Raw genomic sequence first — 26897 nt, 5'->3', positions numbered from 1 at the left:
CACATACCAATTACAGTAAAATGAATTAGCTGTCTAGGCTAGCTTGGCTGAATCCGTAGTCTGACTAGGAGTAGCTTGCTCCGAATGTGGATGTCAGAGTTTTCTTTCTTCTGATATAGAAGTAGCCTACCGGTATTTAAGAATTCCTTGGGTAAAGAAAACCATAATAATTTGTGGAAAATTATTACTATTATTACTATTACATTACATTTGGCTGACACATGTTTAAGTGACTAACAACATGGTTAACAGTTTAAGCTTTTTAAATCAATTTTCTCAACAATTCTAGGACAATTAAAAGAAAAGGTCTAGTTTCTAGGTCTAGGTCTAGGTCTAATCTATTTACCATGACATTAACTTGTATACAGGAATTTTACACGTAGAATATGGAAGGTAACAGAGTTACCTGACACCTGAATGATTGATATAACACCATAATTTTCCTCTTACTTGTAGTACCCAACCTGAAATTAAATTGCTCCACAGCGACCTCCACAGGAATTCAGCTCAGTTTCACAGATGAGCAAAATATGGATCAGAGTGCTTTCAATGGCCATGGTGCGCAGACCTCGCATCGCTTTATCTGAAAACACGCAGATATTGGAGTTCCGTAAAAGAGGTTTTTAAAAGTAGCTTGACAACTAAAATTTACGAAGAGTTATCCATCACATAGAGAGTTGTCTCAAAGTTAGAACCTCGAAATGGCATCACATTGACAGTAGCGTAATCTTAGAGCTGGAACCAGAAAGTTTTCACATATGCGAATCAAGGAAAGGTAAGTCAAGTAGGCCTACAGTTAGCCTATTTTCCCATCAAATCTTTCTCAGATGGATAGTGTTCTAATGACAGGAAAGAGACTAATATTCTAAATAGACAGAGATGGGATAGTTAAAAATGTTCTCTCGGATCTAAAGTGAAGTTTGATGTGGTAAATCACATGATAGGCTAGCCTTTATTATGTTAATACATGTCCTGTTGTTAGGTTATTTGTGTTATAGGATTTGATGATCTGTTTTACAAATGTGAGTACTAGGTAGGTCTAGCCTATTTCATTACCTTGTCCAAATATTTGGGAAATCCTGAAATGAGAAAACAATTTTAGGTTATAGGACATTAACTTTTTATTACCAGATTCAATACACTGATAGACCCGTAATGATGTTTTTGAGAATTTGTAGATTGTTTAGACCTATTTATCAAATAAAATTCAGAGGCCATGTTGACATCCCAGGATATATTTTGATATTTCTTCATACGACAACAGACATAAATTCGGTTGAGAATGCAGCCTTCACTACTTGTATTAATAATTGTGTGAATATTATGCACCCCAGACCAACCCCGCTGTGCCTACCCACAATGTCTTGCACAATGTTCCTGCATTTGACTAATGCAAAAGGTGTTTTTTTTATCATGCTTTATATCTTATGTAATATTATTCTGATGATGGAGTTAAAATGTTACTTGGAACACAACTGCCAAGGACTAGCCTATAAAAAGATTATTGCAAGTAGATTATAGCGATACTTCCATAATTCACGTCGAACAGATACAAAATAGTCTACTGACCCATGTTAGAACATTGCATGAAAAGCAATGCCTATACATCAGATCAGAAATTAGTTTGTCATTTCGTGAAATTGAGTGCATAGGCCTATCTTCAGAGAAACTACAACACAGTTTTATAGTTTCATATATTTTGTGAAGTTCTTAAAAGAAAGCTCCTGACCAATCTGTCTGGTAGTTTATTGGTTACTTCAGTGTATTGTGCTTCCTGCAAAATTTGACCACCACACAAACAGAGATTACAGTGATCAAGCCATCCAATGGATTCTAGTCTCTTCTTTGGCGCCTAACAGGTGGAAGTAAATCTCTTGCGAGTCTTGTAAAGCACAGATTAACGCAAAGCCTGCAGCGTGCCTGCTGTTCAATCCCACACAATGCGCTTAAGAAGTTGATATCCTCATTTCGATTTCTCACACGGTGATTTCCACCTCTGCATCCTGCTGATGTCAGACTATTTATCATGCTCGTCATGTAAATTCGTCACTGATGTAATGGATAGGATATTATTAAGTATAGGCCTATGGTTAATGGTGAATTGCTACACCCAACTAGCCAAAGTAATATTTGATTGGCACATGCCTTTATTAGGCTATTGCATTAGATTATTTAATTTAAAGTGAATTCACCATTTTCAATATATAAGCAGGTAAAGGTGACAAAGGTGCAAAGTTCTTCTTGCGTCCTCTCTGAAGTGCCACTATTTTATATCATATTTGGGGTATACTTCTCAGTTACAGGCAAGATGACAGCTGTTGCCCTTAGGACTATTTCCCAAAATGTTATCATCATCAGACCTTGGGCTAGGGGATTTACTTGGGAATTGTGATCTTGTTTTACAACATCTGTCACAGCTAGGACCTTGCGTTTCATATGCTGTCACGCACAGGGCAGCACAAGATTATATCACATCTCAGAGAGAAGACTTGCGTGCAATTTCATTACCTTGTGTTTCATTTAATTTGCTTGTTCTTGTTTGACATGTTCCATTTTCTTTCAGGAGGAGTCCAGTGTGCTGAGTCTGGTCTCACCTGTTCCTCCACACCTACACCAGAGCATTTTTGATGTTGGTGTCAAACAACTAAGGGTCCAATGGGGGCTGTAAGAATCAACAGGTGAGCTTGTTGGGTGCATAGAACATCTGTTTGTATTGTTTCCTCAGAACGTGTCCCAGAAAAGTGCTACGTCACTTAGAATTGACTTGTAAAGGTTGTGGGTTGTGGGTGTAAGTAAAAAAAAGAGAAAGAAAACAAAAAAGGAGTCAATTTGAAGGGAAAACTCTCCCAAGGCCCCAAAGTAGCACTCTTCCCTTATACTCCGTAGTTTCAAAACACATGATGGATGCTGTCCTCTTTCATTTATCCTAGTTTTGCTGCTAACCTTGTGCCAAAATATAAATCATTACCTGTCTAGTGCGCTCAGTTCCAAAGTTTTGAGTTGATGTGGGTCATTTTCCTACACTGTCCGACTTTTAGAAAGGTCTTAGAACCAGTGTTCTTGCCCCAGAACTCCTAAAGACATTTAGGGCCTCGTTGATTAATGTGACTCTTCTTTTTGGATTAACACACTTACCTAATACCTAAAAATATTTGAGATGAAAATCATGATGAATTATATGAATGATGATTATTATGTAACTGATAAGATAGAAGAAAAAACCTGTGCAACCATGTGCAAGAAACACATTTGTATGCAAAGTGCGGCCTTTTTTTTTCTTTTCTTGTTATATGTTTGGATCAGCACTCTAAAAAACGAAAAAGAGACTGTGTCCTGCTCCTACCACACAATTATTATGCAACAGCATGTCTCTTTGTGTGGTCTGTACTCCAACTATTAATGAAAATATGTTTTGGTCTCTCTCTCTCTGTCTAGCAGATACAGCATTGTTGCATCAGATGATGACAATGTTAGAATGTCCAGGCTCCATAATGGGGCAGTGACCAGTAAGCGAGGCGAGAACGACACGGGCGGCCACCTGGCGCCCCCCCATCACCACCATAAGCCCAAACCCAGCAACGGCGTGACGCCCGTCAACACCGGCCGCTCCGGAGGTCCGCGGCAACGCTTCGTCAAGAAGAACGGCCAGTGCAACGTGGTCTTCGCCAACATGTCGGACAAGCCGCGCCGCTACCTGGCGGACATCTTCACCACGTGCGTGGACATCCGCTGGCGGAGCCTGCTGCTCGTCTTCACGGTCACCTCGCTGCTCTCCTGGCTGGTCTTCGGCCTGGTCTTCTGGGCCGTGGCGCTGGCTCACGGCGACGCCAACCCGCCGCGCGAGCTCCTCCGCCTGGGCCGCTGGCAGCCGTGCATCCTGCACGTGCACGGCTTCGTCGGCGCCTTCCTCTTCTCCGTGGAGACGCAGACCACCATCGGCTACGGCTACCGCTGCGTGACGGAGGAGTGCCCGGCGGCCGTGGTGACGGTGGTGGCGCAGTGCATCTTCGGCTGCGTGCTGGACACGCTCATGGTGGGCACCATCATGGCCAAGATGGTGCGCCCAAGAAGCGGGCGCAGACGCTGCTCTTCTCGCGCCACGCGGTGGTGGCGCGGCGCGACGGCAAGCTCTGCCTCATGTGGCGCCTGGGCAACATGCGCAAGAGCCACATCGTGGAGGCGCACGTGCGCGCCCAGCTGGTGCGTCCCTACACCACGGCCGAGGGCGAGTACCTGCCGCTGCAGCAGGTGGACCTGGACGTGGGCTACGACGAGGGCCTGGACCGCCTCTTCCTGGTGGCGCCGCAGGTGGTGGTGCACGAGATAGACGAGCGCAGCCCGCTCTACGCCATGGGCCGTGCCGAGGTGGCGCAGGGCGACTTCGAGATCGTGGTCATCCTGGAGGGCATGGTGGAGGCCACGGCCATGACGGCGCAGGCGCGCAGCTCCTACCTGCCCACCGAGATCCTCTGGGGTCACCGCTTCGCGCCCATGCTCTACGAGCGCGGCGGGCGCTACCTGGTGGACTACGCCCGCTTCGAGGAGACCTACGAGGTGCCCGACATGCCCGCATGCAGCGCCAGGGAGCTGAGCTTGTTGGCCGGCAGCGACTCGGGGAAGTCCTCGCCGTCGTCGTGTCCGGCGTGCCCGTGCAGGAGCTCCGCAGCCCAGTCGTCCCTGGCGCTCACGTCCAGCGCGTTCTGCTACGAGAACGAGGTTGCTCTGCACATGCAGGAGGAGGAGCGCGAGGTGCTGGACGATATCAAGGAAGAGACCCAAAGCCTTGTGGGCCGCGCGGAGAAGCAGAACGGGGGGCTGCTGTGTGTGCTGGACATGGATAACCAGGAGGAGGCCAGCAGGTTGCAGAAAGCGATTCCACCAGTACCGGTCATCCACAGAAGAAACTCCGCATTGTAATATCACACGTTTTTTTTTGGACAGAGACCTCTGTTCCAGTTACACTTTCTAGAGTCTGCTTGGAGTGCGCTTTCTTAATGTGAAATGGTTTAAGGTGGCTTCCAAAACAGCAGTCGCTGAATCGATCACCCAATTTCTCTTGGACTCATCATCTTGTCATAAACACTTACACCTGCTAGAGAATCAAACCGAGACCCTGAGAAGTTTTCCGCTCCATCGATGGCCACAGCCAAATGAAAATGCATTTTAATGTACAAACTAACGTCCCAAGGATCACCAAATTTGTCTGACACCTTGCATATCACAACCAGGTCAAAACTGAAATACAAGGAATATGCTAGTTAGAACTACATTACGTTGCCCATTCTATGTACTCTTGTAGCAAAACAACTGGAGGGGACATGAACGACGACACAGAAACGCACGTCCAGCCCCCACTTACATTCCTCTCAGTAGAAATGGCTTTTTCTTTTCAATTCATAGTATGTGGGACTTGGTCATATCTGAAAGCTCATTTATTAAAACCATTTCAAACAGCTTTTCCATATCAAATCCATCTGGCATACAGAAACAACCAAATAATGAAATCACAGCCACAAATGCATGGAAGTTGCGTACAAGATTTATGGTGGATTCCATGTCTACGGTAGATGGTGCTTATGTTTGCACGGTGTCTGGTTTGCGTGGCAACTGAGGTTTTTTTTGTGGACATGCCGTCTGTCTATCCACTACAAAGACATAAACTCTGCACCTCGGCATTTGCAGCTTAACCTTAATCCTTTCAGATCATACATGTTCAGTGTAATTATACAAGGGTAACATTGCAGTGTGCAGAGTCATGAGGTTATATAGGATATTTATAAATGTGTGCTAACTCAGGCAGCAAGATACCTCTTTTCCTTAAAAATATAAAAGTAGTCTACAAGTCAAGCGGATCTTAACTATGCACCATTTCCTACTTTACCATGTTTCAAACATAAACATACATTTATCTTACATTTGTTGTCAGAATTAAGGGTCATTTTCAACTCACTACATTACTTTGTAGTGCTAATAATTGGCATTAATGGTAGTTAATTATTCATATTTGCTAATGACCGACTATGACATTTGCCACAGGAACTGGCATTTGATGACACAACATGAATGTTGATGCATTCAAAGCTCAGCCTCATGTTTAAACCTGAATAACTATTAAAGGACTTAATAGTTTACACAAAAGTGAGAACTGTTGTGTATTATAATAATATTTGTGCCTTACAATAATACTTTTAAAATACTTTTTCTTTTGAAGAACAATGAACAATCTTCACATTTATCACATGCAGCTGAACAGTTCTTTCTCTAACAGTGTTTTCAAGTGTGTAAAATTACAAGAACTCCTTAATCTACACTCTCATTGCTATTTTACGTAACATTTTCTGGAAGCAGAGTTGAATTTGTCTCAGAATGTTGTTGTTAATCCACATCCACTTCTCCAAACATAGAATTGTGTCTCATCACTATGAGGTAGGTCATACAGGCGATGCCACTGAAGATTACACACACTATGGATTACAGTGCTACCTGGGATTATCATGAAACAAGACGTCATACACAGCCCTATGAGACACTGTGGTGCCCTCATGCACCTTGTGGATATTGTCAATGATTGTGCTTGCTGCCGATTGTGTCTCTACCATGTCAAAAAAGAACTGGATGAGAAAATAATCTCTTTTTTTCCAGGAAATCTCCTTTAAAGCATGCAGTATTTAGATCATCAGAAACAAATGAAAAGTAGGTGTGACACTGGATATCTGATAATAACCATTGCTTTGCCCATTTACCATGGTAAACATGCAGTGAAGACTGACCTCTGCTGGCTACTTGCAACATTTAAAAAAAAAATTAATCTGGTCTGACCAGCTCAAATGTCACTGAAGGGTGATTTGGTGATTTGCAGTATTTACTGTAAATATGATTTTTTTTTTTCATTGCACAAAATGTCAGTATTTAATATGTATTTACATGATAGTGCTCAAAATATCCATAGTATAAAAACAATGTGAGAACATAATCTCATTCAAGTGTCCTTGAAGGGAAATCTGATTACAAATACACACAATTATTTGATATTTGTGTTATATATAATTGGGTCTGCTAAGACCCTGTAAGGTTGATGATACAGCTCCTGTATCATCAAACTTTCGCAGCTCCTGTCATGAGGGTGGTGGGCTGGTCGCATGGCATCTTAGGACAGCTGGACATTGCACATCGTGAGGAATTCCCAGCTGTTCTCATGTATACAAGTAAGTCATTTAAAGATATTTCCACATGACCGTAACATATTTCTTTGGGTTTGGTCTTATGTGTCGACTCACCTGAAATACTCTCAGGTGTATTTCAGCCAATAGGCCTAATGAGTGACTTCATCCATCTGTTCCATTCTATTTTATTGGTGACACATCACAGTGTCACTATAAAAGCATCCAGTGAATGTCATCACAATGGTAACTAAAGGTATCAGTACAGTTTGTGCAGAAATAAATAGCCTACATATTGTATGTGTCAGTGCGCTAACACACAGGCTGTTTGTATGGGAGGTGAAAGAGGTTATTGGAGCATAATAATGTGGTTGACAGAGAAGTTAGTCATTTTGTGCTCCACCACAACAACTAGTCAGGGCAGAGATATTCCATAGGTTTCAACAGTCCAGATAGGCATCAAATATTGTATTGTATATCGTCCTAGATCCCAGAAGATTTTTTGAGATGATTTAAGTACTGTGGTTGAAAAAAGCATGTTGCAGCATGTGTTTTTGTTTTTTATGTTTTATCATATGTCTCTTGCAGAGGACATCAGGTCTTCATTTTTCAGTAATGACAGAATGGGAAGAGAATTGAAATTAAGGTTGATTTATTACAAGTCAGTAGCAGTGAATATGAGCGGTTATGCACACATAAAGGACACTTTGTACTTTGTACTTTATGTACGGAAATTTTCTGTAGTTTGAAAGAAATACGTTGTGAGTGCAGATCATATATTATGAGAAAAATCACACAATGCAACAGGCATATAATTTCTTTCAGCACATGCCTATCTGCTTGTGAGGTTCTTGATCGTGTTCCCTTATGAAAGATACCATTTCAATAAATAGTTTTGATATACCCTCAACCTTTCTATAGGCTAAATGTTTCATATAAGGTAAAGTTCCTTCACTGTCCAGTCACTAACTTGTATTATATGTTCAAGAAAATACTGGGTTTCTGGGTTAGGGTTGTCCTTTCTCAGAAACACACCGTATGAAGTGAGTCATATTAAAAAGCCCTGCTAGCCCACAGAGGTCCTATTAGTATTGATTTATTGTTCCTCTGCAGGGGTGCTTCAACTGGGCTGTGCTCTCGATATCGAACGCCACATGCAGTCCCCCCATGCGTGACAAGCAACCATGGGTGTCTTGAAAGGCGGTTTATAAATAAAATGTATTATTATTATTATTATTACCGTATTATCGTGAGGTCCTTGTCAATACACAGCCCTAGCTTCAACAGGTATCTCCATCAGAGAATGCTATAGGGGGACACAAGTGACCTTGAGTGTCCTTCAGAGATGGGCTTCTCTGTATACAGTAGGCCTATCACAATCACTTTGCTTCAGGAGGCCTAAAAATCAAATGAAATTTCAATGAATGACTCAATGTTGAAACATGGATATATAGTTATGTATGTTTTTCATCATGAAATAATTTGTCAATATTTTTGTTTAATCTACATTAGGATAAAAAGATGTTTCATGGCAACTGGCTAGGTCTGTTGGAGTGGACAATTTTTTTATTTTTTTCGCAATATATGTATAAATATTTGTATAGGTTTACTTTGTATTGTTTACTTGTATTGTTTGTAGTGTTTATTTTCCCTTGGGTTAAAATGTCAAGCGCCTACCATGATCATAAAATATGATGTCCACCATGTCATTAACCTAGTATTACTATGGAATGCTTTTATATCAGATCATTTTGCATTACATAAGTGACAACATAAGAATATAATAGTTGGATCGCAGACATTTTACCACCTTGCAAATAATGTGACAAATTATTATTATTTTTCCTGACTGAAAGAGCACTTTCACGATATACTGGTCGGATCTGATGAATAAAGAAAGCACATACGTAGGCTACAGTATTTCTGGCTGGGGAAGAGAGGATTTCAAAGAAAGACTAATCCCCATCTAATCTCTTGAAACAAACCTTTCATTCAGCTGTAGGAAAGCACTGTTTTGTGTTTTGCTCTGTATCATCAATAAAATAATGTTGGTCCAACTAAAATTACTTTTACTTTTATAACAGCCAAATACCAATGTGTTTTTCTTTCTTGCTGCTGCTGCATTCAAACATAAGGGATAATAGAAGAATGTGAATATATTTGACTGCTAGTATTCTGCCAGTTCAGACATGCAGAGTTGCCATCCTGCAAGGAAAAAACAAGGGCTATTATTTTTTACATTTCTAATTTGTGTGCAGTGTCAGGGCTATGGTTAATTAATTCCCAGCTGGATAAATTAAAATAGGCCCATTACGTGGATAGTAAGACACGACCCTACCCCTGGGCGTCCTTGTAGATGACTATTGTTACACGGTCAACCGAGCTTGCTGCTGCGGATGCGCATACGATCCGGTGGGCAGGCTGAATGGGAAGCACTACCTGACGGGGGAATTAACTATTGAAGTTCTTCGCTGTAGCACTACGAAACAAAACCCCTTATTTCAGCCCTTATAAATGCCTTACTTTTGACCTTAAAACCCTTCTATAAAAGTAGTTTTTAGGTAGAAATGTGCATAGATTAAGGGTTGATTAAGGAGAAAAGCCTACTGAATTTACTTACTTTTTCGATGTCCCTTAATTTCCTCTCTTAATCAAGGAATCACTGAATTAATAAAATTAAGATATACTTAAATGATTTTTAATTACCCCCTTAATCACAACAAATAAAGGGAACCCCTGACTTGACACCTTAAATGTAGATTAAGGGGTCACTCCTTAAAATTACATTTAAGGTAAAATGAAGGGCTTGTTTAACAAAATAAAGGACCACTTAATTTAAATGAAGCGGGTTTGGTATGTTCAGGAGTAATCTAAGGTACATTTGAGTACATTACGTTTTGTAGTGTAGCCTACTCTTTGAGTAGTCTTTATTTGAGTCATGTTAAAAGCTATTCAAGTTGTACACGTCTTGAACACGGAAAGTCTTCTGAACTGAAGTAGTGAACTGAACTATATGAACACAGCCTAAAACATACCTATAAATCTAATCTAACCCTCTAAGCAATTATTTACATATCTTGGGCTGCCTTAAATGAGGTGTATATGCCATTTTCCTGGGATAAGTCATGCGTCCAAGAATAGATCTTCCTGCATTCCCTACTGCATCCCCGTCTCGTGCTCTGATCTTGTCACCAACATCACAAGGATTTCCATCCTTTATGATCTCAATGTAACGGGAAACGTGACGTAGCACGCGGGTATGACGTCGACTAATCTTTACCCCCCCTAAACACCGTTCATCTTGGGGCATCCGCAGAAACGTGACAGACGTAACGTGCGCCCCGCCACTGAGTGCCTGGGTATCCATTATTTTTTTTCCGGACACCCCCTCCTTCGCCTTCTGCGCGCCCTCTCTGCCTCAACTCTTCTCTGTCGTAGCTGTGCGTAGCCACCGTGTCAGCCAATAAGAGTCCGACCAGGGGGTTGGGTAGTACGAACGGACCACCATTCCGGCGCAGTGAGAAAGACGCGCTGCGCATCAAGGGCAGCTTGCAGGCTGGGCCGCTATTTACTTACAGACGCCGTGACAGCTTATCCTAGAAGTGTGCGTGAAAGGGCTGCGAAAGTCCACGACGTCGTTTAGCTTTTTCTTGTCCTTTCCATCTCCAGTGCTAGTTGTGTGACTGGTCAGCAAAAGTACAGCTAGCGTAATCCCTGATATTCTCAATCAAATTGTCGACGCAGCGAGGCGGATAGCCTATCTGTCTCTCTTTTGCGCCCTCGGCTTCACTGCTGACAGCCTGTAGAAGAGTATCCACGATGATTGCTGCACAGCTTTTAGCATACTACTTTACTGAGCTTAAAGATGACCGCACAAAAAAGGTAAGCGATTGGCGAATGCCGCTTGTATCACCATGGCAAATTCTGTCGAAATACTACAGCCATACCGGCCGGCTCATGTCCCTAGCATACTAATGCTCTTCCTCTGGGCGTTGCATGTACTATCTAACAGATATCTCTGAGAGGTCAAAATGGACATGAGTTTGAATGCAGTTTAACAGACCAGGCCCAGTCCTGGTGTTTTGACCGAAAGATAGGCTCTTGTATCCTGGGTGTGGACAGGAGCTTGTGGAGACGCGGAAGCAGACAGGTGTCTTGAGTCGTGAGTTCATTCTTCACATCCAGCCCGCAGACCACGAATTGCTTGCTCAAAGGATTGACCGCGATTGGCCATTCCTGTTTCTCGAGAGCGGATTATTCACATGACGTTTTTTCCCCCCATAAATACAGGGCCGTATGTTTCATATTATTTTAATGAAACAAACGGAATACTTGCACTGGGTAATACGAATGAATAAGTTAAATGACTGTCCGACATTGAATCACTTAACCAAAGATGATATCGTTGTCGTGATGTTTAAAGAGAAAGGCAGAATTAAGTGGAAATCGGGATAGTTGTAAATGAAGCATGCCAGACTGGTCTACGTGCAGATGGGCCATACCTCAGGTTCAGATGTTGCAGTGCAGATGTGATGGGTCCCCTTAAGCGGCGTCTTATTCATTGGCCCAGAGTGACAGGAAATAATGCAATGATGCAGGATTCACAGGATTCAAGGACACATTTCCCACATACATGTGGATATGTTGCATGGCTGTCATGATTTTTTACACATGTACAGCATACTTTTGTATGAAAGGTAATCTATTGTGAATGTTCCCACAATTAATTCAGTAGGCCCAGTTTATGGCCACAAATTGTTTTGTGATTGATGTTTCAAATATACACAGGAGAGATGTTAAATTACTCTTGCTAGGTAGGGGATTTCATACAGCGGCCAATCAACAACCAAGCTTATTTACCGTCAAAACCAAAATCACTAACAATTTACTAACAAAAACATCACAACAGAACAGCCTTCAAGAGCATTTCACTGGGGTTATCAAGCAGGCACCTTTCCTCATAGGTGTTTCATTGAATTAGGCCCACGAAACCTCCAGAATGCTCAGTGGTATCTGGTGTCCTAGACCCACCCCCCTCCACACTCATGATGGGTTTTCTGCCAACAAATACCGTCAAATATTATCTGTCAACAAATACCGCCAACAGTCTCTCTTATAATGTATTAAAATGATATTGTGTTGTGCCAACATACCAGGACTAACCTGTCCAACCTGTCTGTGCTTCCTCTTGTTTGTTGTTTAGATTGATAAGTACCTGTACGCCATGCGCTTCTCGGACGAGACGGTGCGCGACATCATGTGTCGCTTCAGGAGGGAGATGGAGAACGGTCTGGCCCGTGACACCAACCCCACCTCCAACGTCAAGATGCTGCCCACCTTTGTGCGGTCCATCCCCGATGGCTCTGGTAGGTACACAAAGGGCTTGGTGATGGCTCTCACACCAACGACAGCATCTCCGATGGATACTGACCCACTAGCTTACTGCAGAAAGCACAGAAAATACAGTCAGACCTGCCACAGTAGGACTTCTGTGGATGAGCAAATAGCCTTCACATTTTGATATTCAGCCATGTAAACAGACAAAGACTGCAACAGTCCACACAAACATTGGTTCCTGTGTGTGTTCCTGCATTAGAGGCAGAAGCTGTGATGGGGTTGGACCCTTTTTTGGAGGTGGCCCCTGTGTTTGAGGTTGGCTGGTCATATGGCATTTTGTCTCCATTGTTCTGACTAAAGCATGGTCTCAGTGTGCTTGTCATGTAGAGAAGGTATGTATTTAAAGAAGTTCAAACATGTATACAAAATGAGGAAATGTATTTCTATAATGTATAAATGTTATTGTCCTATTTCACAGCAATGTTTGATATTAGATGTGTAATCTATGGGATGCATTTAGGTTATGATAATGGGTATAGGACCTGTTGCACTCAATGCAGCAGTGTAGCATGAGTTCTATACTACACACAAGTGAATGGAAACCCAAGAGCTTAAAATGTAATTTAGTCTAGCTTAAACGTGAATGAAATGCCCTTTTGTACATTGCTGAGGGGTCAGTTGCAGGAAGAAAACATTGTGTCCCATGGGAAATTAGAATTTAAACAATCCATACGAACAGCAGGTGTGATGGGATGTTTGGTCAGAAGTGGGGGTTCTATGAGTGGAGGGCTCTTGTGTGATGCTGAACACTGCCCCGGGGGAATGAGTCTGAGTGGGGGTTGCTTTGTTTGAGACACACATAGCTGCTGACCAGCTGCTGTCCACTTCCTTTTCGTTCCAGTTGACCCTACCCCACACCCCCTCTCTCTCTCTCCGTCTTCATCTTGAGCTTTATCACTATCCCTACACCCCCTGACTCCTTTCATCACTGGATCAGGTGGAAAGGCTCGATGCTGTGAGTGGATTCTATGCGCATGCCAGAAGGATTGACCAATGGCCAGGCAGAGATCTAAATGGCAATTGTCATTGCTAGGACTCCCAGATGGGGGTGCAATAAGGCTGCCCACAGATAACATTGTGAGGTCTGTGCACAGTAGTATTTGGTGGACAGATGGTCACTCCTACTCTCTGCTCAAATGCTAGAGTGGATGCGGTGGCTTTACTCTTGTGACACAATTTATACTCGAACACTTCAATGGCATCGACCTTTTTAGTGGCTTAATGGACCTATGGTGTGATTTGATGATTGATTGCAATCCTATATACAAGTCAGGATTTCAGAATGTGTTCCCATTCTGTTCACAATCCTTGCATGCACTCCTCATGGAAACATTTATATCTTTTGTAGATTATTGCAAAGTGTTTGTTTTAGAAAAAAAAAAAATCGGCTTTGCAAGCAATTACTCAATGCAGTGATTACCCAACCCATCTCAATATAAGAGGCCAATTAAATTGCACATGCCTGTGACATTTAGCAGTGCCCAGTGTACTTTCACAGTTTTGTAAGTATGGTAGCCATTATTATAATCTAGCTCTATAGTGCCTGAAAACTATCCTCAACTATGTGGAGACAGTTACTACTCAGTTACACAGGAGCTACTGAAAATTAAATATCATTTAATAAGATAGTGTGAAAGTTAAGCTACCTTAGCATTTTTCAGCTCAGCACAGCATTGTACAGTACATCCAAGCAGCTCTTGGTATCCTGTCACTTAAATGCTAGCTTATCATTAGCCAGGCATTTACGTTGATTAGGAAATGTCATGTAAGCTCAACATTCCTGGTCCTTCTCTCTCCCTCCTTTCCTCACTCTCTCTGTCTCTCTCTTTCTCTCTCTCTTTCCTTTCCTCACTCTCTCTCTCTGTCTCTTTCTCTCTCTTTCTCTCTATCTTTCCTTTCCTCACTCTCTCTCTCTGTCTCTCTTTCACTTTGTGTTGGCTGTGTGCCAACTGTATTCATTCTGGAGCAGCTCTCTCTTGGCCCTGTGCAAAAGGAGCTCAAATTACTTCCCCCTTGTTTGTAAGCACAGCCACCAGAGAGAAATATCGGCCGGCGATTGTCCCAAAATGCCAGGGGCCAGCCTAGCGTGACCGGGAAAGGGGGCCTTGGTTGGGAATGGAGGTTTGTGGCGCTGACTATAATCAAGTCTCACCTTTATAAATAGACTGAATCACACAGCAGGGGGAGACGATCCACTTGAGACTCTCAGACAGAGTACAAGCCATAGGTCAATCTTAAACCCATGGCAAAATCACCAGCTATTTTTAACCACTCACATCTGACTATGGATTAGGCAATGCATATCTACAGCGCTTAGCGAATCAGATCCGTTTTTAAACTACACAAATCAGTATTGATCAGAATATGAAGTCATATAAATGAAATGTTTATATTTGTTAATCGTGTCATGGATTTCTGTCTGTTCGACAGAGAAGGGAGACTTCATAGCTCTGGACCTGGGGGGCTCCAACTTCCGTATCCTGCGCGTGAAGGTGTCCCACGAGAAGAAGCAGAACGTGCAGATGGAGAGCGAGGTCTACGAGACCCCGGAACACATCATCCACGGGAGCGGAACGCAGGTACAGAGCGCCTTGCCCGGCCACAGCTCACGTGCGCCCACTACGTGTCGCCGGTGAAGTCCACACACCTGCCAGCCACATGTGACCTATCAGCAAGTATGTGGCGAGACCAAGTGGTTAGTGGCCACCTGCCGTCAGCATGGTGGTGTTTACGTGCCTGCCTCATACTGCTACTGTGTATCCGCCCCCCTGCACCCTGTGGGGATCCACGAGACAGTGACAGTGCAATAGTATGTGTAATAGTATTCTAATGAAATACTGTTGCAAAATAAAGGCATGGCCCATGAATTCAATATAACATTGGACATAAAACAATTGCTCAAGGACATTGTCTGTGATATTATTTAGATTTTGATTATTTACGCATATAAAACGCATTTTTAGCCAAAGCGACTTACATATGTCAACTATATAACAGGGATTACATTGTCCCCGGAGCAACTTGGGGTTAAGTGCCTTGCTCAAGGGCACAACAATGGAAGCCGGAATTTGAACCGACAACTTTCAGGCTACTGCACGCTAGCCCAGTTCCTTAACCGCTACACTACCACCGCCCCCATTTAGATATTTAGATGCGTATGGAGTGTCTGTATTCAAAATAGATTCAACAGTGAGACACTGTTGAAATTAGAACAGTACTGTTGCATGTACTTTGTAACTGGTGAAGTAAAAATCTATAAAAATGCAACCATAACTACCTTTCATTGGTTGAAGTGAAGGCTGACCGAAATAAAAGCCTGTTGTACAGGAAGAGCTCATTAGTGTGTTTGTTTGTGCAGCTATTTGACCACGTGGCAGAGTGTCTGGGGGACTTCATGGAGAAGAAGAAGATCAAGGACAAGAAGCTGCCCGTGGGGTTCACGTTCTCCTTCCCCTGCCAGCAGACCAAACTGGACGAGGTGGGCAGACCCACGGGGTCCATTTAGCCAACACCAGGTCTTCAAAAGATCACTGCACCACTGTGGTGGTGGGGAAAGAGTCAGGAACTCTCTTGCCGGAAAAAAAAAGTTTGCTGACCTGTGGTATGTATGCGTGTGTGTGTGGTGGTTGCAGGCAGTGTTGGTGACGTGGACGAAGCGCTTCAAAGTCAGTGGAGTGGAGGGCATGGATGTGGTCAAGCTTCTTAACAAAGCCATCAAAAAACGCGGGGTAAGTGTCTGGGCCCTAGGGGGGGGGGGTCATTTTCATTATTTGACTTATTCATTTCATTATTTGACTTATTCATTTAATTATTTGACTAGTAGATGGAACACTGTTGTTTTATGTAAGCATGCTTTAGGGTGACTATCTCTCTCAGATTCAGATAAACAAAAGTCACTAAAGCGAGTGTCTCCACAGGACTACGATGCGGACATCATGGCGGTGGTCAATGACACTGTGGGAACCATGATGACGTGTGGCTTTGATGACCAGCGCTGTGAAGTTGGCATCATCATAGGTCAGTCACTTCCTGTTGGTGAAGACTGCAATACCAGTGCACACACAGTGCACTCACCTTGTGTTGAATCTGCACAGTACTGTGCACCATGGAGAAACCCGAGCATCCTAATGAGAATGCTATGTCATGCATCTGTTGCCTTTTAGGGGACCCCTTGGGATGCATTAACATGCACGAGAGGATGTATGTTATCACATTACAAAAGATTGTGTAACATATGTTTGTTGTTGTTTGGTGGAGGTTAGTGAGGTCCCACTTTCCATGTGAAGCACTTTGAGTGTTGAGAAAAGCGCTATATAAATGTAACGTTGAGTTGTAAGTCATAATGGTATTTACGTCTCTTGAACTATACTATCAAGAAATTATATGTATATTTATGTAAATATCGTATATGCATTTCAATATAATGATACGTGTCAGACCCAACAGGAAGCTGATATTGGGTGTTGGGGTTGTAGATTTGATTATGCAGTGCATATTGAATTACAGTAGTGCATATTGAATTACAGTAGTGCATATTGCATTACAGTAGTGCATATTGAAATACAGTAGTGCATATTGCATCAAATGTGCTGTCCCCCCAGATAAGGGCCCCATGTGTGCTATGGTGGGAGGCAGTGGTGACGTGAGCGCCTCAGTCATCGTTGTCACATGACTCTCCCCTTTAGGCACGGGCACCAACGCGTGCTACATGGAGGAGCTGAGACACATCGACCTGGTGGAGGGCGACGAGGGGCGCATGTGCATCAACACGGAGTGGGGAGCGTTCGGGGACGACGGCTCGCTGGAGGACATCCGCACCGAGTTTGACCGCGAGATCGACCGCGGGTCCCTCAACCCTGGCAAACAGCTGTAAGCAACTGGGCACTGTCAGCGGGATTATGAGTGGCCGTAAATGACTACTCCCGTCCAAACACAGATCACTTTAGTGTTCTGGTTTTAGTTATGAATGTCTAGACATGCAGATACTTATGGGAGTTTGCTGCAATGCACATGGAAAGTCACTGAAGCAAATAATCCTAGTAACTCCCATTACTGTTTTAGTAACTTTAAAAAAAGAAAATAACATGAACACTTTATCATTAAGTTGAGTGTGGTGAGTTTGTCAGATATATTTGATGAGTTGATAGTAAGTGTGTGTGTGTGTGAATGTGTGTGTGTGTGTGTGAATGTGTGTGTGTGTGTGTGTGTGTGTGTGTGTGTGTGTGTGGCAGCTTTGAGAAGATGGCGAGTGGGATGTACATGGGGGAGCTGGTCAGACTGATTCTGGTGAAGATGGCCAAGGAGGGTCAGCTGTTTGAGGGACGCATCACCCCGGAGCTCCTGACCAAAGGCAAGATCGAGACCAAGCACGTGTCTGCCATGGAGAAGTAAGTTCATTTTGTTCAGTGGGTCATTTCACAAATGCAAATGAAAATAAATACATTTAGTAGATTGAGAATAATTTATTCTGAATACTACAACATCATTATAATTAGATAGATAGACTTCACACAACATAGAAATGCACCAACAGATGTTTGCTTGCATGAAACTTCTTCAGTTCCCTAAGGAAGTAGAGCCTTTTTATTATGTTAGTGGAGTTTATTTCCCATTTCAAATAGTTTCTGATGTACGAGCCAGGAGTCTGTCAAGGTTATGGGTTGCTCACATATATTATCTGGGGGAGGTCCAGAACTCCCAGTTGACCGATTCTTGTCTTTCGATTTGATTCGTCTTGCGATTTCCAGGAGCAAAGAAGGCCTGAGCAAAACCAAGGAGGTCCTGACGCGTCTGGGCGTGGAGCCGTCGGAGGAGGACTGCGTGGCCGTGCAGCACGTCTGTACCATCGTGTCCTTCCGCTCGGCCAACCTCATCTCCGCCACGCTGGGAGCCATCCTTAGCCGCCTCAAGGACAACAAGGGCGTGCCGCGCCTGCGCACCACCGTGGGCATCGATGGGTCACTCTACAAGATGCACCCGCAGTAAGTGCGCTGAAGGGAGGGCCGATGGAACTGCCACTGTAGTGGTTCAGTAGTATTGGATGCAGTGGCTAAGGAGCTGGGCTAGCATGCAGTAGCCTGAAAGTTGTGGGTTCAATTCCCGGCTTCCACCATTGTGCCCTTGAGCAAGGCACTTAACACTCAGTTGCTAGGGGATGAATGGCCCTTGTAATATAATTTACATTTGTAAGTCGCTTTGGATAAAAGCGTCTGCTAAACAAACTAAATGTAAATGTAAAAAACTATTGCATGACATTGATAACACCCTTCAGAAGAATATTTTCTCTGCAGGTAATGGGTGCTAGTAGTATTCTAATCCAATATATATAGAAACTATCTACATTCACTTGTTCACCCATAGGTATGCTTGACTTAAAGTGGCCGTTGTCCTGGAATCCCTATAGCGGAGGTTCCGTGTGAGCTCTGGATAAGGGCTAATGGATAAGGGCTTAGAGCCATCAGTGACATAGAGAAGCATGGAGGAGATGGGAGGTCTGTCAGTGCCAGAGAGTGTGGCATAGTAAGCAGGTAAGGAGGGCTTAAATCTCCTAGAAAGCAAAAGTGGGGTGAGTGATGGCTGCCCTAAGAAAACATCATTTAGCATATGGTCTCTTTCCCCATGACCCATGACTGATTATGGAGGTTAGTACTCATAGGCAGCTTGGTGCTCATTAGCAGAGTTAGTGGATGGTTGGTAATTTCAGAATATCAGCCTTGCACTACAACAGAGTTACAGGCATAGATATAGATATTCTATATTCTTTTGTATATCTATGGTTACAGCCCATAGCAGGCTACCATGAGTTTCACCACTGGCACATTTAACCCATCCTGTGCCCATGCAGGTATGCCCGACGCCTCCACAAGACCGTCCGCCGCCTGGTGCCCGACTCCGACGTGCGCTTTCTGCTCTCGGAGAGCGGCAGCGGCAAGGGCGCGGCCATGGTGACCGCCGTGGCGTACCGCCTGGCCGACCAGACGCGGCAGATCGCCCAGACGCTGGCCGAGTTCCGCCTGAGCAAGGCCCAGCTGCTGGAGGTCAAGAAGCGGATGCGCATTGAGATCGAGAGGGGCCTTGGGAAGGACTCACACAGCACCGCCACTGTCAAGATGCTGCCCACGTTTGTGCGCACGACCCCCGATGGGTCAGGTGAGTGGACAGTAGCTGCACAAACGTGAACAGTGAAATGTGAACAGGTTTTATTACCTTTAACGTTGTATTAAACACAACCATATGCACATTTCAGAGTTGTAGATGGGGGAGAATGTAAGCAAATTACAATAGATAGAAAGGGAGAACATAACCTGAGGTCAAATTGGGGATGATAAACACATACGAAGCATCCAAACACCTGGTCCCATCACCTGCTTTAAAGTGTTTAATCAAGGAGTAGTGTCTGTTCCACCTGTGCCATGCCTTCTCCTGTTCCTTCCACCCACACTACCAGTGTGACTGTGAGCCAATTACCAGATTAAGATGTGTGGCATAGAGTAAACGACTGAAGAGGGCTTACTCTGTCTAGTCCAGGAATCCCCACCGTTCAAGGACGTAGATGTGTTACGTGTGAATGTATTTAGTTACTTAAGTTTTTAGTGTAGTTACTGTTCTTCTGAGTCATGTGTGTTTTCTCAGTGTTCCTCAGGATTCTCTGGGAGGTGTAGTGTAGTGCTGAAAAAAACCTACAGCGCTCTGGCTGTTTGGCTACCAGAAAGGAGTGGGATTGTAGATATCTTGTGCACCCAATCTGAATAATGCAGTTATCCAAGAGATTCAATCCCCTGCCAAAGAGGCAGAGAGGCTGTAACTCAACCCGTCCCATGAGCACAACTCTCTCTCTCTATTTTTTCTCTCTCTCTCTTTCTCTCTCTCTCTCCCCACATACACACACACACACAGCTGCTTGATTGTGGTCCAAGCTAACTTAATCTATGCTAATTTACATTTAGTGTGTTTTTGGTGGCTTATTTTAAAAGGGCAGTGAAGCATGTACGTTCCAACAGCATGGTCTCTCTCCTGGTCTCCTGTGCTCACATGTCCCTACCTTCCCGTCCCCTCTCAGAGAACGGAGACTTCCTAGCTCTGGATCTGGGTGGGACGAACTTCAGGGTTCTGCTGGTGAAGATCCGCAGTGGCAAGAGGCGAACCGTGGAGATGCACAACAAAATCTACGCCATCCCCATTGAGATCATGCAGGGCACAGGAGAAGAGGTAGAGTATGTGCTGAGTCATCTCACTGCCACTGTCCTAGAGTCTAGACCACTGTGGGCTGTGCCAAAAGCAACAACAGACCACTTTAATGATGATTATATATTACTCATAGTAATGTTCAGTTGCCCTAGAGACATTATTCAGACTGAGCTACTGCCAAATGCCTTTGAGCCATAATGGAGTCTGGCCATCGGCTAATTAGATGGCAAGACAAATTGGCTCTTAGCATTGAATAGCTTTGTAGCCACCTCTTTTCGTAAACCCATCAGACGAATGTAAGATACTTTGATATTTTCTTCAAATGGGGAGAGGTCATTAGGTTCTCTGTCTGCCTCCTGCCAGAATTTTCTGATATATTTTGTTTTGTAATCTTTTTATCTTTATTAGAGACAAACATTAGTGGGCTTAGCAGTTTTGCGTTAGATCCTCGGCCACACTCACCAGTGCGTTTGTTCCTCCCAGCTGTTTGATCATATCGTGTACTGTATCTCCGACTTCCTGGACTACATGGGCATGAAGAACGCCCGCTTACCGCTGGGATTCACCTTCTCCTTCCCCTGCCAGCAGAAAAGCCTGGACGCAGTGAGTACTCCTCATCCCCACATATGTATGTGTATGTATATGTATATGTATATATGTATATGTACTGTATATGTATGTAAATGTATATGTATGTAGATGTATGTCAATGCCCTCTTTAGCAAGCATTTAGGGACCAACACTGAATTATACTAATTCTAAAAAAAAAAAAAAAACAGGCAAATAAATATAAATTATAGTCATATTTTACTGTAATTGCAATTTCCATACCCACTATACCACTATTATACCCACTTCCATACCCACTCTACCACTATTATACTGTTTTACTTACTGAATTATATCTAGCACACTAAATGAATGTATGAAGTACACTTCATTAATGCATAGTAGACTTCATTAATACATAGTACACTTCATTAATGCATAGTAGGCTTCATTAATGCATAGTAGACTTCATTAATGCATAGTAGGCTTCATTAATGCATAGTAGGCTTCATTAATGATCACAGTGTTGGGTTTCAAGGCCATGTAAGTGAAGCTCTGAGAGTGTAAGATGCCCCTTGCAGGGTATCCTGGTGACCTGGACTAAAGGCTTCAAGGCGACGGACTGTGAGGGGGAGGACGTGGTCGAGCTCCTCAGAGAGGGCATCAAGAGGAAGGAGGTGAGTAAGCTGCACAGAGAAAACGTAGCACCGCGTCTGAGGCCTACAGACGTACACATTACACATACACATTTTGTAAAAAAACAAACAAAAAAACAGATTACAGATACATATTAACACAGATTACAGATACATATTAACACAGATTACAGATACATATTAACACAGATGACACATACATGTTAACACACCCACCATCACATAGTTCACTCTTGAGAGACCTCAGCCAAAAAATAATGCCACATGTCTGTTTAGCATTCTCTACTCTCATATCATTCCCTCACACGGTTCTTTAAAATCCTACTCATGTCGTAACATTCCATTGTAACCTCCACGATAATTTGGGTGTGTGCATTAAGTGTTTTTTGTATTGATACTATTTTAACTGGATTAAAATTTCCTCAACCTCAATTTTTAGATGGAAGAACCAGTAAGTATTGTAAAAGCAGAAAATGATTGAATTAACTGAGCGAGACCGGTAAAAGTCAATCAAGCCGTTTGTGTGAATCTTGTTGAAAGAGCATGGCTGAATTAACATTGCAGGTTGCCCATGGTAAAGGTGAAACCCAGCCTTGATTGGCGGAAATCTGTATTCGTGTCTGAAGTGGTGTTTGCTACTGACTGATCCAGTATGGAAGGGGTTGATAACAGTACCCTGTTAGTGTGTGTGTGTGTTTTTTTTTTATTTGAAATAAAGAAAATGAAACTAAACAATGCTGCCTGTATCAGCAACAGCCTACATGCATTAATGTTACTCTGTGATATTTGTTTTGGCATCCATTTTGATTTATGGAATCACTCAAGATCCCTGTATTTTTGGACTTGTTATTATTATTTGATTGAGCCATACATGGGTGTTTGTTTTTAGAAAAAACACACATATATGCAGTTGTAAAACAGTTAGCCACATTAGCCACAGTTTTATATCAGTTTTAATGTTAATAGGTTTTCATCTAGTCTGACACATAGGCATCGTTGTGTGGGAATGGTCTATGCATTCAAATCTCAGCTCAGCTAAGGTGATGTGATGTTTCGATTGGGCCTGAAATTTGCTTTGATCTTGTGCTTGATTTGAAGTGTGGGGTGTTAAAAATATATCGCCGACATATTGAGTTGAGTGCAGTTGTTCTGTGTTTCTGAGTCAGAATGTTTTGTTTTTCATCAAGGAATTTGACCTGGACGTAGTAGCCATTGTTAACGACACTGTGGGGACCATGATGACCTGTGCCTATGAGGAGCCCACTTGTGAAGTCGGTCTGATTGCAGGTAAACCTCTTAGCTCCCATGAATGGGTGACCTTCAATTTGTGTGAATTTGTACTATGGATGTTGTCTCTGAGACTTTGTTATTGGCTGTTTAGATTGCCATCGCCTTAAGTATTCAGGGCTATTATAAACCATAAAAGAGATGTTTAGCTGATGATGGCCAGGTTCAGAATTATTTTAGTTTGTACATCAGACAGTTGATGGCTGGGGTACCTATTTTTTTTCTGAATTTGATCGAACCCCTTGTGTTTGTGGCATCATTAGGAACTGGCAGTAACGCCTGCTATATGGAGGAGTTGTGTAACATTCAGACTGTGGAGGGAGACGTGGGCCGCATGTGTGTTAACATGGAGTGGGGCGCCTTTGGGGACAACGGATGCTTAGACGACATCCGCACCCAGTACGACCGGGCAGTGGACGAGAACTCACTCAATGAAGGGAAACAGAGGTCAGTCTGAATCCATTCACTCGGGAGCCTCCTCATTCACCTGCTGAGTGCTCAGTACAACTGTATCTGACCTTGTGGTTTTCCTCAATTCCTTGATTCTCTGGACATTGCAGATATGAGAAGATGTGCAGTGGCATGTACTTGGGGGAGATTGTGCGAAACATCCTCATCGACCTGACCAAGCGTGGATTCCTGTTCAGAGGTCAGATCTCAGAGACTCTGAAGACCAGGGGCATTTTTGAAACTAAGTTCCTCTCACAGATTGAAAGGTAAGTCATTCTTTCAGAAAACCGAGACAGAAAAAAATGTGTAAGCTATGAGCTGTAGAAAGCCAGGTATTCCTCACCTCAACCAAACAAATTGAAATGGTGCCCAGAATTACTTTTATTGTGTACGGTCACTATAAATTGTCAAGTCCAGTCAAGTCAAGTCAAGTTTATTTATATAGCGCATTTCATACACAGAGGTCATTCAATGTTCTTTACATAAACAAAAGCAGACAGTAATAACAAATAAAAACATAAAAGGGCATTAGTGAAAGAATAGTACATAATAATACATAAAACGCACAAGGTAAAATCATTTAAAAATAAAGAATAATTAAAAAAGACAAAATAAAAGACACAAGGTAGAATAATTTTCTTGTATATTTGCAGTGTCGCTATTAGCAGTCACACGTAAAATCAGTCAACGTTATATAATTGTTTCACTGACACTACTGGGCATTGGCGATGATTACCGGTTATTAACTCCATCTGTCATCTCGGTGACTCTCTCTTTCTCTCTCTCTCCAGTGACCGCCTGGCTCTGCTCCAGGTCAGGGCCATTCTGCAGCAGCTGGGGCTGAACAGCACCTGCGACGACTCCATCATCGTGAAGGAGGTGTGCGGGGCTGTGTCCCGTCGTGCTGCCCAGATCTGCGGTGCGGGCATGGCTGCGGTGGTGGACAAGATTCGGGAGAACCGGGGCCTAGACCACTTGGATATCACCGTAGGAGTGGACGGCACGCTCTACAAACTGCATCCACAGTGAGTGATTTAGCAGCATGTCAAGAGAGTGCAGCATGGTGGATGCGCACCCTTGTATGTTCAGTGAAGGCAACATGAAGCCAGAACATTTGTTAACTAGTTGTTTAACCTGGTGTCCTGCTTTTAAAGGTCAATATCACTCACTAGTACCATTTCTCCGTTCATTTAGCTTCTGAGATATGATCTACCAACGCATCACTGCTTTAGAACTTTTTTATTACATTAGAAGTCCTCAAATTACACTAAGATACATTTGTGTTGCCATTGCCAATTTCGATTGTAATTGCAATTTTAATTGAGATATATTTTGATTTGATATCAAAAGCAGTTAGTTGTCAGTAAAATTGCATGGGGAAATAAACCTGAGAAAACAAAATGCTGGTCATTTTAAGATGGTAAGGATGTGTTTTGCACCCATCAATAGCTAATAAAAGCAGCAGACTGCCAGTGCTGGCCAGGACGTGTCGCACCTCTGTGTATAATACACAATTATAAGGCCTATGAAATACTTTCACACTGACAGAAAGTGGTTTTCGAAGTACAGTAGTTGTGGGCCACCTGTAGCAGAGCTAGCTAGTAGACCGTGGGTTTAGGCCAACTACATGAAAAATGTAATTTCAATGTTATTTTAGGTAGTCCCCTACAAATACTTAAATGATGTCACTTCCTGCTCTGTGCCTCACAGCTTCTCCAGGATCATGCAGCAGTCGGTGAAGGAGCTTGCCCCGAAGTGCGACGTCACCTTCCTGCTCTCCGAGGACGGCAGTGGCAAGGGTGCTGCCCTCATCACCGCCGTGGGCTGCCGCCAGAGGGAGCTAGAGCGCCAGCAACACAACTGAGGTTCTCGGGCCGCCGACCAGCCTACAAGCCGGCCCCGCGGGGGCCAAACGCCCGCCCGCCCGCCCGCCCACCACCGACCCTCCATGTTCCCAGGGAGGAGTTTTCCACTGTAGCCGCGGCTCCACCACTGCCCCCCGCTCCCAACTAACAGCCCGAGCAGAGAGAGAGAGAAGACCGATGACATCAATATGAGAGAGAATCTCAGAAATATTTACCTTTGTATTTATTTTGCATTGCACTAAATATACAATTTTAGCAGCATTTGTAAAGTTTCCCCCAGTAAGCTTTTATTGTCAAGTATCTAAGTGTTTGGAAAAATTCATGTACTGCCAACTTTTGTTTTGTACATAGGGGTATAGATAACTGTTGCTGTGTGTATATGGAGAAAAGCCACCTTCTTCCTTAGAAAGCACTGTTTTTTTGTCAATCAGTATTCCTATTGGATGGCTCTGGTTCTCAGTGATTTTGTATTTCTAAGTATCTTTCCTACAGATGCTCTAACTGACCCGATCAATACTGTACGTCTAACTCTTTAACACTTCTCTGGATTATAGAAATGTTTCTTTGAAATAACAGCATGTTGTGCATTTTGCAGTAGTCACCTGTTTTTTTTTTTTTTTTTTTTTGGTAAAGGAATCCAGCTGCTTTTTATGCAATAGTAGCCTAATCACCTTGGTCATCTGAACACTACTACAAACAAACAAACACACACAAACACACACACACACACAGACACACACACACTGTACACACACACACATACACACACACAGTTAATTTTGCTTTCGTTTGGAGTGAGAACAAATGATGATACTGGCAATAGCCTACCAAACGGATACAGAATAGGAATACCCTATGTGTGTTAACTTGTTTAACTGTGAATATCTAAAGGTTACTGTAGGCCTAGGTGTTGTGTGAACCCACTTATCATATTGTGTGCACAAAGAATTTGTATTTGTCAGGCCACTGAAACACTTCCACCAAGCGCTTTATGTGTTGGCTACTTTGGCTGAATGTGTAGTGGGTTGTACTATGTAATGAGGTGTAGCTTTACATAAGAAAAGATAAGACATGCTTTATTGCCACACAACAATGTTGGTTGTAATTGTTGCCCTGAATCTGTATGATTGCATGCCTTATTTGAGAGGAGAAATAGGCAAGGTTATTTATTGTATACATAAAACATGCATTGAAGACACTCATTAGTGAATACATTAAATTTATATTTTGTTGTGCAATTGTGGTTGTGTGAAGACTGTCATTTAAGCTGGCCTATCCGTGGCCCAATTTCAATAAATGTTCAGAAGAATGCCGAAGGAACTTAAAGATACTACTCGGCAAATAAT

General features: G+C 43.1%; 2 protein-coding genes across 2 annotated transcripts; both read left to right on the top strand.

Annotated features, from left to right (window-relative positions):
* Positions 1-555: 555 nt before the first annotated feature.
* LOC125298589 (inward rectifier potassium channel 4-like) lies at positions 556-5454 on the top strand. Its single transcript, XM_048249370.1, is given in 4 exon segments — positions 556-775; positions 2564-2678; positions 3436-4055; positions 4058-5454. Coding segments are annotated over 3 exon segments (1503 nt in total). The 5' UTR covers positions 556-775; positions 2564-2655; the 3' UTR covers positions 4918-5454.
* Positions 5455-10525: 5071 nt separating this feature from the next.
* Positions 10526-26789, top strand: LOC125297731 (hexokinase-1). Its single transcript, XM_048248183.1, has 18 exons — positions 10526-11042; positions 12364-12526; positions 14988-15136; positions 15916-16035; positions 16190-16285; positions 16475-16574; positions 17243-17426; positions 17789-17944; positions 18305-18538; positions 19402-19706; positions 20617-20765; positions 21228-21347; positions 21875-21970; positions 23137-23236; positions 23500-23683; positions 23797-23952; positions 24478-24711; positions 25397-26789. The coding sequence occupies exons 1-18, from the start codon at positions 10980-10982 to the stop codon at positions 25548-25550; spliced, it is 2763 nt and encodes a 920-aa protein (XP_048104140.1). The 5' UTR covers positions 10526-10979; the 3' UTR covers positions 25551-26789.
* Positions 26790-26897: the final 108 nt, after the last annotated feature.

The sequence above is a fragment of the Alosa alosa genome, chromosome 7 (assembly GCF_017589495.1).
Source record: "Alosa alosa isolate M-15738 ecotype Scorff River chromosome 7, AALO_Geno_1.1, whole genome shotgun sequence".
Classification (NCBI taxonomy): Eukaryota; Metazoa; Chordata; class Actinopteri; order Clupeiformes; family Clupeidae; genus Alosa; species Alosa alosa.
The sequence above is the reverse complement of the archived record's forward strand: the minus strand, read 5'-3'. Positions and strand labels throughout refer to the sequence as shown.